General features: G+C 53.4%; 2 protein-coding genes across 2 annotated transcripts; both read left to right on the plus strand.

Annotated features, from left to right (window-relative positions):
• Positions 1 to 630: 630 nt before the first annotated feature.
• Positions 631 to 1,347, plus strand: LOC128274388 (keratinocyte proline-rich protein-like). Its single transcript, XM_053012582.1, has one exon. The coding sequence runs from the start codon at positions 631 to 633 to the stop codon at positions 1,345 to 1,347; it is 717 nt and encodes a 238-aa protein (XP_052868542.1).
• A 576-nt stretch (positions 1,348 to 1,923) lies between these two features.
• LOC128270464 (uncharacterized) lies at positions 1,924 to 11,290 on the plus strand. The gene is made up of 3 exons (XM_053007865.1): positions 1,924 to 4,419; positions 4,847 to 5,060; positions 11,163 to 11,290. The coding sequence occupies exons 1-3, from the start codon at positions 1,924 to 1,926 to the stop codon at positions 11,288 to 11,290; spliced, it is 2,838 nt and encodes a 945-aa protein (XP_052863825.1).
• Positions 11,291 to 13,124: the final 1,834 nt, after the last annotated feature.

A 13,124-nucleotide genomic window follows, 5' to 3' on the forward strand; every position in this document is an offset into this window, starting at 1 on the left:
CCATCTGCCGCCGACGATGCGGCAAGGCAAATCTCCGCGCTGGAGGAAGCCATGGAGGCCCTCAGTACCGACGCCATGGCCGGCACCATGGAGGACGACATGGTGCCAATCCGGTTGGAGATGTTGGAAGGCATCTATCGAGACGGGTGCGCCGCGCTGTCGCGCTTGGAGGCAAAAACGGGCAATTCGCAGCGGCGTGGCCCGTTCAGTGACGTATACGCCATCGCACGGGTGACGTTGGGCCGCCTGCGAAAGGCGGACGCGACGTCCATCTCCATGATGGACACCACAGTTGTCACAGCCACTCCCAGGCAGGAACATCTGCCACGGATCGACCTGCCAAAGTTCGGCGGCGATCCGTCGGAGTGGCCAGCGTTCGCCTCCAGGTTCGAGAAGCGGCTTAGCGGCTGGCAGGAGGACGCCACACGTTACGCGTACCTCCTGCAATGCTTCGACAGCTTCCCCCCTGCGCGGCAGAGCGCCGAAGCCTTCGAGAGCGAGGGGATGCCGTTCGCGGAGGCGTGGGTACGGCTCCAGGAGCGTTTCTACAAGAAGCGCGTGGCGTTCCTGGGGCATTGTCGTGCCATTATCGAAGCGCCACGGCTTACAAGCGCGTCCCCGAACGGGCTGATGCGCAGCATAGACGTGGTGGAGACGGCCATCACGTCAGCCCGACGCATCGCTGGCGCGACCGCTAACGTGGCATCCGCAATCGAGGACGGGCTCCTCGTGAGCATCGTGCTAAGCAAGTTGGATGAGGATAGCCTGGCCAGAGTCGCTCGCCGGGCAGACCAGCAAGCGATCCCTACGTGGAAGGAGCTTAGGGACGAGCTCGATAAAATGGCAAATCAGCTCCATTATGAGCCGAAGCGCTCGAAGGAGGCAGGCTCCCGTGCCCCATGCCCCAAAACCCCTCACGCTCCTTCCGCGCCGCGGAAGACAGCCTACGTGGCTCTCACACCCAAGTCAGCGCCGACGCCCGCACCGACGCCCGCGCCGACGCCCGCGCCGACGCCCGCGCCGAAGCCCGCGCCGAAGCCCGCGCCGAAGCCCGCGCCGAAGCTCGCACCGTCACCAACTCCACGCGGAAGCGGGGACGCCAAGCCGCGGCGGCAATGTTACGCCTGGGACCAGACAGGTCACGAAAGTAATTTCTGCCCAGAGCTGCGGGCGCGCTCAGCTTTGGAGTGCGTCAATTATATTATGGAACGTGGCAAGTGCGTCAACTGCTTCTCACGTACCCACAAGGCAACGGACTGCCCGTCGGCAAAGAGATGTCAGCACTGCCAAGCAAAGTATCACACCATCTTGTGCAGCTCAGCAGTGTACCTCGAGGAAAAGAGATGACTCTCCCGTGTTCGTCGTCGGGCTGCCAGCCGCAGTGAGCCGTTTTGTCGTGACAACTCCCGTGTTCGTCGTCGGGCTGCCAGCCACAGTGAGCCGTTTTGTCGTGACAACTCCCGTGTTCGTCGTCGGGCTGCCAGCTGCAGTGAGCCGTTTTGCCGTGAAAACTCCCGTGCGCCTCGTTCCCGTACGCCTCGTTCCCGTACGCCGCGTTCCCGTACGCCGCGTTCCCGTACGCCGCGTTCCCGTACGCCGCGTTCCCGTACGCCTCGTTCCCGTACGCCGCGTTCCCGAACGCCGCGTTCCCGAACGCCGCGTTCCCGTACGCCTTGTTCCCGTACGCCGCGTTCCCGTACGCCTCGTTCCCGTGCGCCGCGTTTCCGTAAGCCACAAGGCGGTGCTACGTTATTAGCAACCGTGGTGGTTCAGGCGCTAGGCCCTGATGGAGGGTGGCATCGACTACGATGCATATTGGATTCGGGCAGCCAAATTGATGCCATCACGGCCCAGGCAGCATCATGGCTGCGAATACGACTCGACGTATCCAAGCTGAGGCTAGACGGAGTATCAGGGCCACTTATGGTCACGCGTGAATGCGTCACCACCATAAGAAGCCTCAGCGGAAGTCGCAGCTACCCGGTGAAGTTCTACGTGATCCCGGACTTGCCCGACCTTCCCCACCAGACGATCGCATTGAGCGATACTGACGTCCCGGCAGAACTATCGTACGCTGATGATCGCTTCAACGTAGCCGGCCCAATTGACGCAATATTGGGTGCTGGGGTGTATTTTGCCTCGCTTACACCCGGCTTGAGACGAAACGAGCAAGGACTCACCATCCAGAACTCCGTGTTTGGGTGGCTCGTGGGTGGCTTACTCCAGGGCGATGTGGCCGATGGCGTGAGGTCGCATCAATGCGGAGTGGCCACAGCGGAAGAAGACCTCAGACGGAGCATCGAGAGGTTCTGGCAGGTGGAGGACGCGTCCCTACCCCAAGCCGTGATTTCGACGGAAATCTCCTCACCGGACCTCGAGGCCTTCTTCAAGGAGACGACGTCGTTGGCACCGGACGGCCGATACGTCGTCCGAATTCCCTTACGGGGGGAGCTAGGACAGCTGGGCGACTCCTACCAGCACGGAGTGAAGCGCTTACTAGCCCTCGAGCGCAAGCTAGAACGCCACTCCGAGACGTATGACGAGTACCGGGCGTTCATGCGTGAGTACGTGGACCTCGGACACATGACGCCGATCGCACCGAGTGACGCCGACCGGGTAATCTACGTGATACCCCACTCGTGCGTCATCAAGCCGGAGTCGTCGACCACGAAGCTGCGTGTAGTGTTCGACGCCAGCGCCAAGTCGTCTACCGGAGTAGCACTCAACGACCTGCAGGTCATTGGGCCTGTTTTGCAGCCAGATCTGCTGCACATTTGGCTTGATTTCCATTTACACACGGTGGTAGTGACGGCTGACATCGCGAAGATGTATCGCCAAGTGTGGGTGTCTGACGAAGACACTTGGACGCAGTGCATCCTTTGGCGCGACGGCAAGGACGATCCCATCCAGACGTACAGACTGCGCACCGTAACGTACGGCGAGGCCGCTTCCTCGTACTTAGCCTGCAGAGCGCTGCTAGAGGCCGGACATGAGGCGCGTGCTGGAAACCCGCAAGTCGCTGACGCAATCCAGCGAGGGTTCTACGTGGACAACCTGTCGCTGGGCGCCTCTACACCCGACGAGCTACGTGCCCTGTGCTCGGGAGTGGAGCAAACGCTACTTCGCCGCGGCATGCCGCTGCGGAAGTGGGCGTCCAACGAAGTAGAGGTACTGCGCCACGTGCCGCAGGAGCATCGGGAGGCTCCTGTTAAAATCGGCGATCGCGAGGCTGTGCGCATGCTCGGACTGTCATGGTGCCCAACTGATGACACGTTTCAGTTGGTCATACATGAGGACGTACTTCAGTTCGCGGAGCAATTGACGAAGCGCAACCTCATCTCCAAGATCTCTAAGCTGTACGATCCAGTCGGGATCATGCAGCCAGTGATCATCACTGCGAAAGTGATGATGCAAGATCTCTGGCGAGAAGATCTTGCATGGGACGACTACGTGTCACCCACGACGACCCAACAGTGGAACGAGTTCACGGCGCAACTCCCACTCTTGAGGAAGCTGCACCTCCCACGAATGGCAGCGCCTAGCGCACCGACGACTCTACGTGTCGACGGTTTCTGCGACGCATCCGTAAAGGCCTATGGATGCGTGGTCTACGTGACCTTTGAAGACGATAAGGGCCACCGGATAACGCGCTTGCTATGCGCTAAATCCAGGGTGGCCCCTCTAAAAACAATGACGTTGCCACGTCTAGAATTGCAAGCGGCAGTTCTATTAGCCGAACTCTACGTGAGAATTCGGGACGTTTTCGGCTCCCGTGTCGTCGAGACGTGTTGGTGGTCCGATTCGCAGGTAGCGCTAACCTGGCTTCGCTCGGACAACACCCGGTGGGACGTCTTCGTAAGGAACCGAGTCGCCAAAGTCCAGGCAGCTACCGCGACCACCGACTGGCGCTACGTGCCCACCAAACTTAACCCGGCCGACATCGTTTCCCGAGGCATCACGGCAAGGAAGCTGATCCGTCCAGACGTTATGACGTTCTGGCTGAACGGTCCATCATTCGTTCAAGCTGGATGTCATGGGCTACTCGAGCCATTCCCATCTACAGATCTCGCCGTGTTGGACGAAGGGCTGCCACAAGCTACGTTGCTAGTGGCTATCACGGGGCCCGATTGCGACGACCTGATAGCGCAATACTCACACCATTGCGCCTTGGGAAAGACGCGCCGACACTTCGCCTGGCTAGGACGTGCGGTCAACAATTTCAAGGCGAAGTCGGCCTCGCTACGTGCGAAGAATCCTGACCTTTCAGCGAGTTACGGTCCCATGACGCTCGCCGCCCAAGAAGATGGGCTGCGACGCATCTTGCTACGGATGCAGACGACGGTCCATCCGAATGAAGTACGCGAGATGCAAATGACGGGCAACATCACGCCAACGAGTCGACTCCAGCACCTCAACCCGGTCTGCGTGAATGGGTTGATTCACGTGCAAGGGAGGCTGCAGAACGCCGAACTTGCTGCGGAGGCGCGACTACCCATCCTCGTCCCGAAGTCCCACCCCTTCTCAAAAGTGATGATCCGGGACATCCACGAGAGGAACCACCACGCGGGAGTTGCACTGGTGATAGCGGAATTTAGGACCCGCTACTGGATGCACGACCTTAGACGGACGGTGGCAGGGGAGCTATCGCGATGCGTCACGTATCAAAGCTCGCCCTCGCCAATTCACGCAACAAATGGGTCCTCTGCCGGTGCATCGAGTGAACGCGTCGCCTCCGTTCACACACAATGGTTTTGATCTTTGTGGGCCATTCACTGTGGCATCCGGAGTGAAGGGCAATCGCAACTTAGACGTCTACGTGTGCATCTTCGTGTGCTTCGCCACCAAGGCTGTCCACCTTGAAGTGGTAGACGACCAATCCACACAGGCCTTCATCTCCGGCCTTATGCGCTTCGTGTCGCTGCGTGGAAGGCCTAACATCAAGGTGGCCAAGCGACTGCTGAAGGCGGCCTCCCGTGGCGCGCGATTGAGGCTGATCGAGATGCAGACGTTCATGCACCAGATCTCAGCGATCCTCAATTCGCGGCCGCTTACAGCCACACGTACTTCGCCTGAGGATATTGAGGCCCTCACGCCGGCTCACTTTCTCATCGGGCGCTCCTCTTTCAACACTCCGCCGTTGAGGGACGATGAGACGGAACCCTTCCACACACGGTGGAAGCGGGTTCAAAGGATGTCACAGCACTTCTGGACTCGCTGGCGGTCGGAGTATCTGGCGCAACTGCGATGCGCAGCCAAATGGACGAGAAAGATGCCCAACGCAGAGAAGGGACAGGTGGTGCTCATCGGCGACGACAACCTGCCAATCTCTCGGTGGCCGTTGGGTATCATCACCCAAGTCTACCCTGGCCCGGACGGGGCCATTCGGGTTGCTGACGTGAAAACCGGCAGCAGGGTGTACCGGCGGAACGTCCGCTTGCTCGCCCCTCTGCCGGTAGCCGCCGCCCCCAGCGATCCAGACGGCGCTGCCGTGTGCAGCCAAGTGGCTAACGAGCCACTAAAAACGGACGCCAACGCTACGTGCGATGGGGTGGCGGACGAGCCACCCCGCCCGGGGAATGCTGCTACGTGCGACGCTGCCTGGGGGGAACCGCCCGCTATCGCGGCGGCGGTTCTTGACGACGACCCTCCACCAACGGGAGTTTGGGACGGACGCCTCCGTCCCAAAGGGGGGAGGATGGTTTAGCACAAGCGTGTGCTAAATTTGCTACGTGGGCCGCCGCGACTGACAGCGCGTGTCAGTTACGGCGGTATCTGTCAAACGTCATTGCGAACGCGCAATGACCGGAAGGACGGCCCTGGTGAGCCCCGAGTGCACTTCGTGGGTGCCTCGGGATGAACCAATTTCGGGTATATAAGATCGGCCCCACGACCGATCGCTCTCTTTCATCATGGATCGTTCGACGTGTAAAGCCCAGACGTGTAAAACCTTGACGGTTGTATAGTTGAGAATAAAGCTAATACTTATCTTAGAATAGACGTTGCGTTGCTTCGTGCAAAAACAAAAAGTATAGAAGGACCATACAATTATTCTACTGTTGTGTTTGGCAGTACGATAAAACATCAAATCATGCAGGAAAAAAAACGAGAGAGCAGTTAGATTCAAGCGGAGGAGGGTGCTTAAAGGAGCAAGGTCAGGAATAATATCGATATGTAGCAAGGATTATGCCAATGTCCTAGTTACATAAATTGGCAACGAGAAATATGCAGATTTTCCTCATTTCACCTATTGGAATGTAAGCGAAATGTAAGCGGAAGAAAAGTAGTAACTACGAAAATGATGCAATTTAGACGGGAAGATGGATACGAAAGCCAGCAGGGTAAGAGAAAACAAAGATTAGGCTTAGAAGCCCAAGTTAGACAGAAGAGGATAGTGAAAGGAATACCAAGAGGAAAATACCACAAGGCGAGAGCAGTACAGGAGAAAATTAGTGCGCAAATAGGACCTTTCGAAGACCCAACATTACGGCGCACCTATATGGTAAAAGACAAAGTCGGCGAATGTGGTAGGAATGGAACCAATAACGCGAGAGCTGGACAAGGGCCGGTGCATGCCCAGGATGCAAGGTGCAGGGACAGTCAGTTAACTCGGCGCTCCAATCGGGCCCAGATAGCACGACATCACTGTGTGGTAGAGCATGAAATGTATATAGAGTAAAACTTCTAGTTAGGATATAGTGTGCTGAGAGCCCAAGCGCGTTAAGCCACTCAGAGCACCTCAGAACAGTATCGGCTAGGCATGAGGGGCGGAGCCTAATGAAGAAGAAATTATAGTACAAAAGACGCGAAATGCAATGTAGTCGCGCAGACGCCCTGGAACACGAGTCGACAGTGAACAGTCGCGTCTAGACAGCGCTCGCGAACAGTCGTGTTTTTGACCGTGTCCGTGCGCCGACGGAACAGGAGAGAAAAGTGTAAAGTGAGAGTGACAAGCCAGCCAGCGCGCTAGACGCTGAGCAAAATGTCGGACCGGCCGTCTACGGTCGGAATGGCCTCCTATCTCAGCCAGCCATACAAAAGGGAGAAGGCTCCCCGAATACATGGATCCCGACCAAATACATGGAGAGCTACGTTTCCTGGTATTAAAGCGAAATGACAACGAAAAACTCCCGAACAATGTTTTCATCATCGCCAAATCCATCGAAGCAGTCGCTGGCACGATCGACGAAGGCAACTTCTTTGACCAGAATACAAAGTACCTCATCAAAGTGCGCGGCAAGGACAAGGCAGAAAAATTGCTAAAACTAACGAAGCTGATCACCGGAACTGAAATAACTATCAAAAACCATCCAACACTAAACTGCTGCCAGGTGGTCGTTTCGTCGAACGAACTACAAGACGTCACCGAAGAAGAAATTACGAACTATAGACTGTTTCATTATGTCTAAGCACGATTTTGACAGATCACTACTCATTCCACATGACGTTTTAAGTGTCAAACTCGACAGATTCTTTTAGTATACACTTTAACTTAAAAAACGGTGTATAATACGTACAGGTTTCCCGAACTTTTGTGAAAATGCGAAGCATTTCTCCAGAAAAGGGAAAACAGATTCTGCACAAATGGTACACTATTCCCAACATTTCACTGAGTCAGTTGGCAAAAGCAATCTGGCAATCTAAGCAGGCTAATTTTATTTTTCCTGGGTTGGTACAACTGTCATCTATTACTATGCCAAGTTTAAGCAGGCTTTGTTAACCAGAGCGTTTGGAGCAGTTGGTTAATTTAGTCGACGTCATTAGTGTGTGCCGGTTTTACATTATGGATGATTACGTTCAACAAAGAATTTATTTAAAGTTTTGTGTTGCGAATGAATTTTCGTGTGCGGCTTCTTTGAAAATGTTGCAAAAGGCATTTGGCAATAATGCTCTATCGCAAACTCGTGCATATGAATGGTACAAGGCCTTCAAAGACGGTCGTGAAGTGGTCGAAGACTTGGCTCGTTCCGGACGCCCATCGACGGCCACCACCGACGAAAACATCGATAAAATTAAGGAAATGGTGCTTGAAAACGGAAATTCCAGCTTGAGAGAGATAGCACATGAGCTGAACATTTCCCACGTTTCAGCACGTTCGATTTTGATTGATGTTTTGGGTATGAGAAAGGTGGCCGCAACTCGTGGATTTTGCACGACGACAACGCACCGCCTCACCGAGCTACGATTGTGAAGGAATTTCTCACCAAGAACAAAACACACATGATTGAACAACCACCGTACTCGCCGGATTTGGCACCCTGCGACTTTTTCCTCTTCCCAAAACTAAAATTGCCGCTTCGTGGCACCCGTTTTGAGTCGATTGAAGCTATTAAACAAAATTCGGCGCGCGAACTCAAGGCCATCCCGGAAAACGCATTTAAAAAATGTTTCGAAGATTGGAAGTGCCGTTGGCAGAGATGCATTGAAGCAAATGGAGCCTATTTTGAAGGCGATCCAATAAATTCGGATCATTAAATGTAAAAATTTTGTTTTATTTGAATATTCCCGGTACTTTTTTAACAGAATTTTTACATCCATTTTTACTGAAAAATTCGGAAAAAAGGTAATGGTTTGGCAAGCCATTTGCGAGTGTGGCATGCATTCCGAACCGTTCGTGACAACAGAGACGATGAAATCCGAAATTTACATCCTCGAATGTCTGAATCAACGCCTACTGCCTATGATTCGAAAATATAAAGACCCGGTACTATTTTGGCCGGATTTAGCATCCGTGCATTACTCCAAGGATACGTTACCTGGTTCCAATCCAACGGGGTCCAGTTCGTTCCGAAGGAGATGCATCTGTAGAAATCTTGAATAATTTCATATATTTTATTTTTGTGATCGGGAGATATAGATTTGTGCTTCTTAATGCGTTGAGAGTTAAAGATGAACTAACTGGAGTAATCTCCAATTGTGCGGAGAAAACCTTTTTTCAATGAAAACTTGATGATATTTTTAAAACACTACTCGACTGCTCAAATTCGTATTATGACGAGGTCGCTACACATCCGTCAAATTGTCCACAGGCAAGACCGATCGAAACTTTTTGGGCACTTACCAAGGCATACTTGAGAAAACATGTAAAGCCAACCAACACCATTGAAATATTCGCCAAAGATTGGAAGAAAGTGTCCAAAATGATTGCAAATCAGTCTGTGCAAAAGCTGATGCGTAGTGTTCGTTTAAAAGTTCGATCATTGGCATACGGTTAACCGGAATGTAATTTTGTAAAAATGTACTGTTAAGTAAGAAAACAGAGCGTTAAATACAGAAAGAAAAATGGAATTTGCTTGTAATTTGAATTTTTGGCGTTCATTTAAAATCGTGCTTAGACATAATGAAACAGTCTATAAAAAACCAAGGTGTTACCAAAACACACCGCTTCACCCGAATGGTCAACGGTACCCGCATTGCCAGCAACTCATTCTTGCTGACAATCAATGCCGTAGTGAAACTAACAAAACTAAAAATGGCGAATAGACTTGACCTAGGAATTGCATTAAAGCTAGTCGATAAATTCGACGGCAATCCCGTAACACTATTAAATTTTATTGAAACACTAGAGCTGTTGAGAGGATATTCCGAGGGCGTCGCGGAGAACGACATCCTCATTTTCGCCAAAACCCGATTAATTGGGCCGGCGCACGGTGCATTAAATAAGGCCAGCACCATAGAACAAGCACAAGCAATCCTAACTGAGAAATTTGCAGTCAAATTAACGCCACGAGCAGTAGAGCAAGAAATGCTTGCACTAAAGCAAGAGAAGTTAACTATGACAGAATATGGGAAGCAAATGGAGGAATTAGCCGGAAAATTAGCGTCAGCCTACGTCTCCCAAGGCACATTTGCCGACGAGGCTAGTGCTGAAAAGCTATTACAAGCAGCAGCAGTCACCACATTTACAAGTGGAATAAACGATGCAAGAATCGCTTTTTTCTTACGAGCAAGAAATCCCTTACCTTGGCGCGAACTGTATCAGATGCTCTCGAAGCAGCACCAATAACAGACGCAGAGAACGTATTATGGGCAAATGTTGGAGATCCTTGCATGCAGTATAATTCTCGGGGCTATACTCCCAATTATCCCGTGCTACGCGAAAGGGGCTTAAGAAGGATTAGACGTCGCGTAAAAACGTAAGACACGGGCTGTTAGAGAGACCAGCCCCCAAGATCGCAATCCTCGACGCGACGAGAAACCGCTATTTACGCTGAGACAAAGGATCCGTGTGCGCATTGTGCAGGCGTCAGGCGACGCCACTCAGCCGTCCAGTAGGCGACTAAAAGCCATCCCAATTGTACGCAAATATGCTACGGACGGCGAACAACGCCCTCTCGGAAGACATCCTCGTAAACTTGTGGGCCGCCAGACTGCCGGCAAACGTTCGAGACATAAACGTGACAAATCGAGGCCCGGTGGTGGAAAAAACCGCTATCGCCGACGCGGTGATTGAGTCGCAGATCTGGAAGGCGATCAACGCCGTCGCGTCACCCGCAGCAGCTGTGCAATCGACCGCGCCAGCACCCTCTTCCGCAGCCGCCGCAATCGATGCAAATTCCAACAAACAACTCCGACGAGAGCTTAAGCTCCTACAGCAACACGTGTCGGAGCTCGGCCGCCAGCTGAAACAAATGAGCTGGAAGGAGTACAGCCGTGCCTCGTCCACGAGCAGCAGGGAAACGAATCGAACAGGGCGTAACACACCGAGGCACGCCCCTGAGTCGATGCAACAACACCGTATATACATCCCGGGGCAATGCTGGTACCACGAACGGCATGGGCAGAAAGCGACGAAGGGCCGACCGCCATGCACATTCATCAGCAGCAGCCCTCGACAATAGAACAGCACCTCGAGAACACGAGCCTGCGGGACCCCTATTACGACATCTTGCAGAAGTTCCCGGCGCTAACAACGACCCCACCGCCGAACATAACGTATAAGTCTACAGTCGTACACCACATCGAAACGAACGGTCCGCCAACGAGCGCGCGACCAAGACTACGGGAGTGGCGTAGTGATTTGTAATAAAGTACGAGGATATCAGATTGGCGATCCTGCCAAGTAAGAATTTGTGGCAGTGCGAATTGGTGAGAGAATGGCGACCCGGTTTCGGATCATGGCGCTGGCTAAGAATGACCCGGCTTCGGGCCATGAGCATTCGCAGACAACGGTGATCGGGTTCAGACCATCGACACCGGTAAAGGGGAGCAGCGACCCGGTTTCGGACCATGGGTGCTGGCCAAGAGTGACCCGGCTTCGGGCCAGGAGCATGAGGCAGCGGTGAACACGTAAGAACATGCAAGAACATCTTGATCGCGGTATCTTGATGTGGTGCTCATTGGAGCAAACACTTAGAACGCTATATGCCCGCCTTGTGCGCGATGCTTGGTAGGTTATCCCGTATGTAACACATCCCATATGTAAATATGCGGGGAGTGCAAAACGCCAGAGTGGGCTTGCCCCGGTATAGCGTGCACCTTGTCTATGCGTACAAGTACGTGTGGAGTGCTACACGCCATAGCGGGCCTGCTCGGTATAGCGTGCGCACCGCATATATGAAGGGCGCGTAAAAAGAAAAAGGAGGAGACGGGCGACGCAGATCGCTGGAGCATCGGCGTTGGACATTCTGGTGCGATCGCTTGACGGGAAAGGTTGTGAGATACAGGTGTAAAACAAGGAATACAAAATGAGTGAACAATGGGTAGTGACAGACGTAGTAGGAGAAATGCAGCGATTGAGGGTGCGAAAGGAGAAGAACATACTGATGGGAGCGTGGCCTATCCAACCGTTTGCGGAGGGGTTGCCGGTTCAGAAAAGAAAGGCAGAATAGATGCGTTTCAAACAAGCGTTTGAAAGGATTGTAGAGTGCAAGGGCGTTACGTCACAAAGAAGTAGATTGAATGCGTTAAAAATATTCGGGGGCAATCACCTATTGTCGGTAATCGAGGCCAAGGAAGATGTAGCGACCCGACTCAACCCTGTGCCTGCGCATGAGGTTGAGTCAACCCTGCTCAGACGCGGCTGTCTGAGCAGGTGCGAGAATGTGTGGGTGCCGGCGCGCGGCTGGCACTGACAGCATTTGTGATAGATAAAAGAGCGTGCACGCGGCCGCTCAGCCTCTTTTCTCGCCGTCGATAAAGTGATACACACCCGTATAATTGAGAGAACACCTAACTGTGATACATATCGTAATAAATTAGGTGTCTTGCACCATCTGACTATAGACACTTAAACTGGTGACCCCTGTAAGTAAAAAGTTCGCGCAAGTTCGACAAGAGTGAACCCAAAAAGGGAACTCCATCGCGCTACCGCCTCGCCACCAAAAAACCGCGTGGTTTTCGACGACCAACGCTAGACGGCCGCCATCGCAATACCGCCTCGATATTGAAAAACCGCGTGGTTTTCGACAACCGACACCGATAAAAAACAGCGAAACGACTCGCTCCGTTAAGCAACCTGGACACCGCGTGTAACAGGAAATAGTGAGTGACGGCCACACGGCCAGAGTGACGTTTTTTCGGTCAGTTTTTTTTTTCTTCGTACAATGCGCCCGAACACGACCGGCAAGCCGGTACCGCGCTAGTAAAAATACCGCGTGGTTTCCGTCGACCAACGTGTACAGTCGCCATCGCACTATCGCCTCGCCAATAAAAACCGCGTGGTTTTCGACAACCGGCACCGACAAAGAAAAAACATCGACACGATTCGCTCCGTTAAGTAAGTAGCAAGAAACATGCTTCACTCGCCAACAGCTACTCGGGATTCCGCCCTGGAGAGGGCGCCGCAAGAGCCGCAGGCGACTGCCCTAGCCTCCGTCCCTCCCCTAGTGAGCGCGCCGTGCCAAGCACCGGGTCCGGTAGCCGAGCTCGAGTTGCAGGGGAAAGACGTGGAGGCGCTAAGCGCAATAAGGCTGCCGCCTCCCCTAATGAATACCAACGCGCTCGAGGGATACTTCTTATCCCTCGAATATTGGTTTGCCGCCTCGGGCATCGTGGCCGCTCACGACATGAGGCGGTTTAATTTTGTAATGGCGCAAGTGCCACAGGACGCGCTTCTTGACTTGCGCGCAAAATTCGAGGACCTCCCCTCGTCCGGGAGATACGAGCACGCGAAGAGGGTCCTCCTA

Source organism: Anopheles cruzii, chromosome 3 (assembly GCF_943734635.1).
Source record: "Anopheles cruzii chromosome 3, idAnoCruzAS_RS32_06, whole genome shotgun sequence".
Classification (NCBI taxonomy): domain Eukaryota; kingdom Metazoa; phylum Arthropoda; class Insecta; order Diptera; family Culicidae; genus Anopheles; species Anopheles cruzii.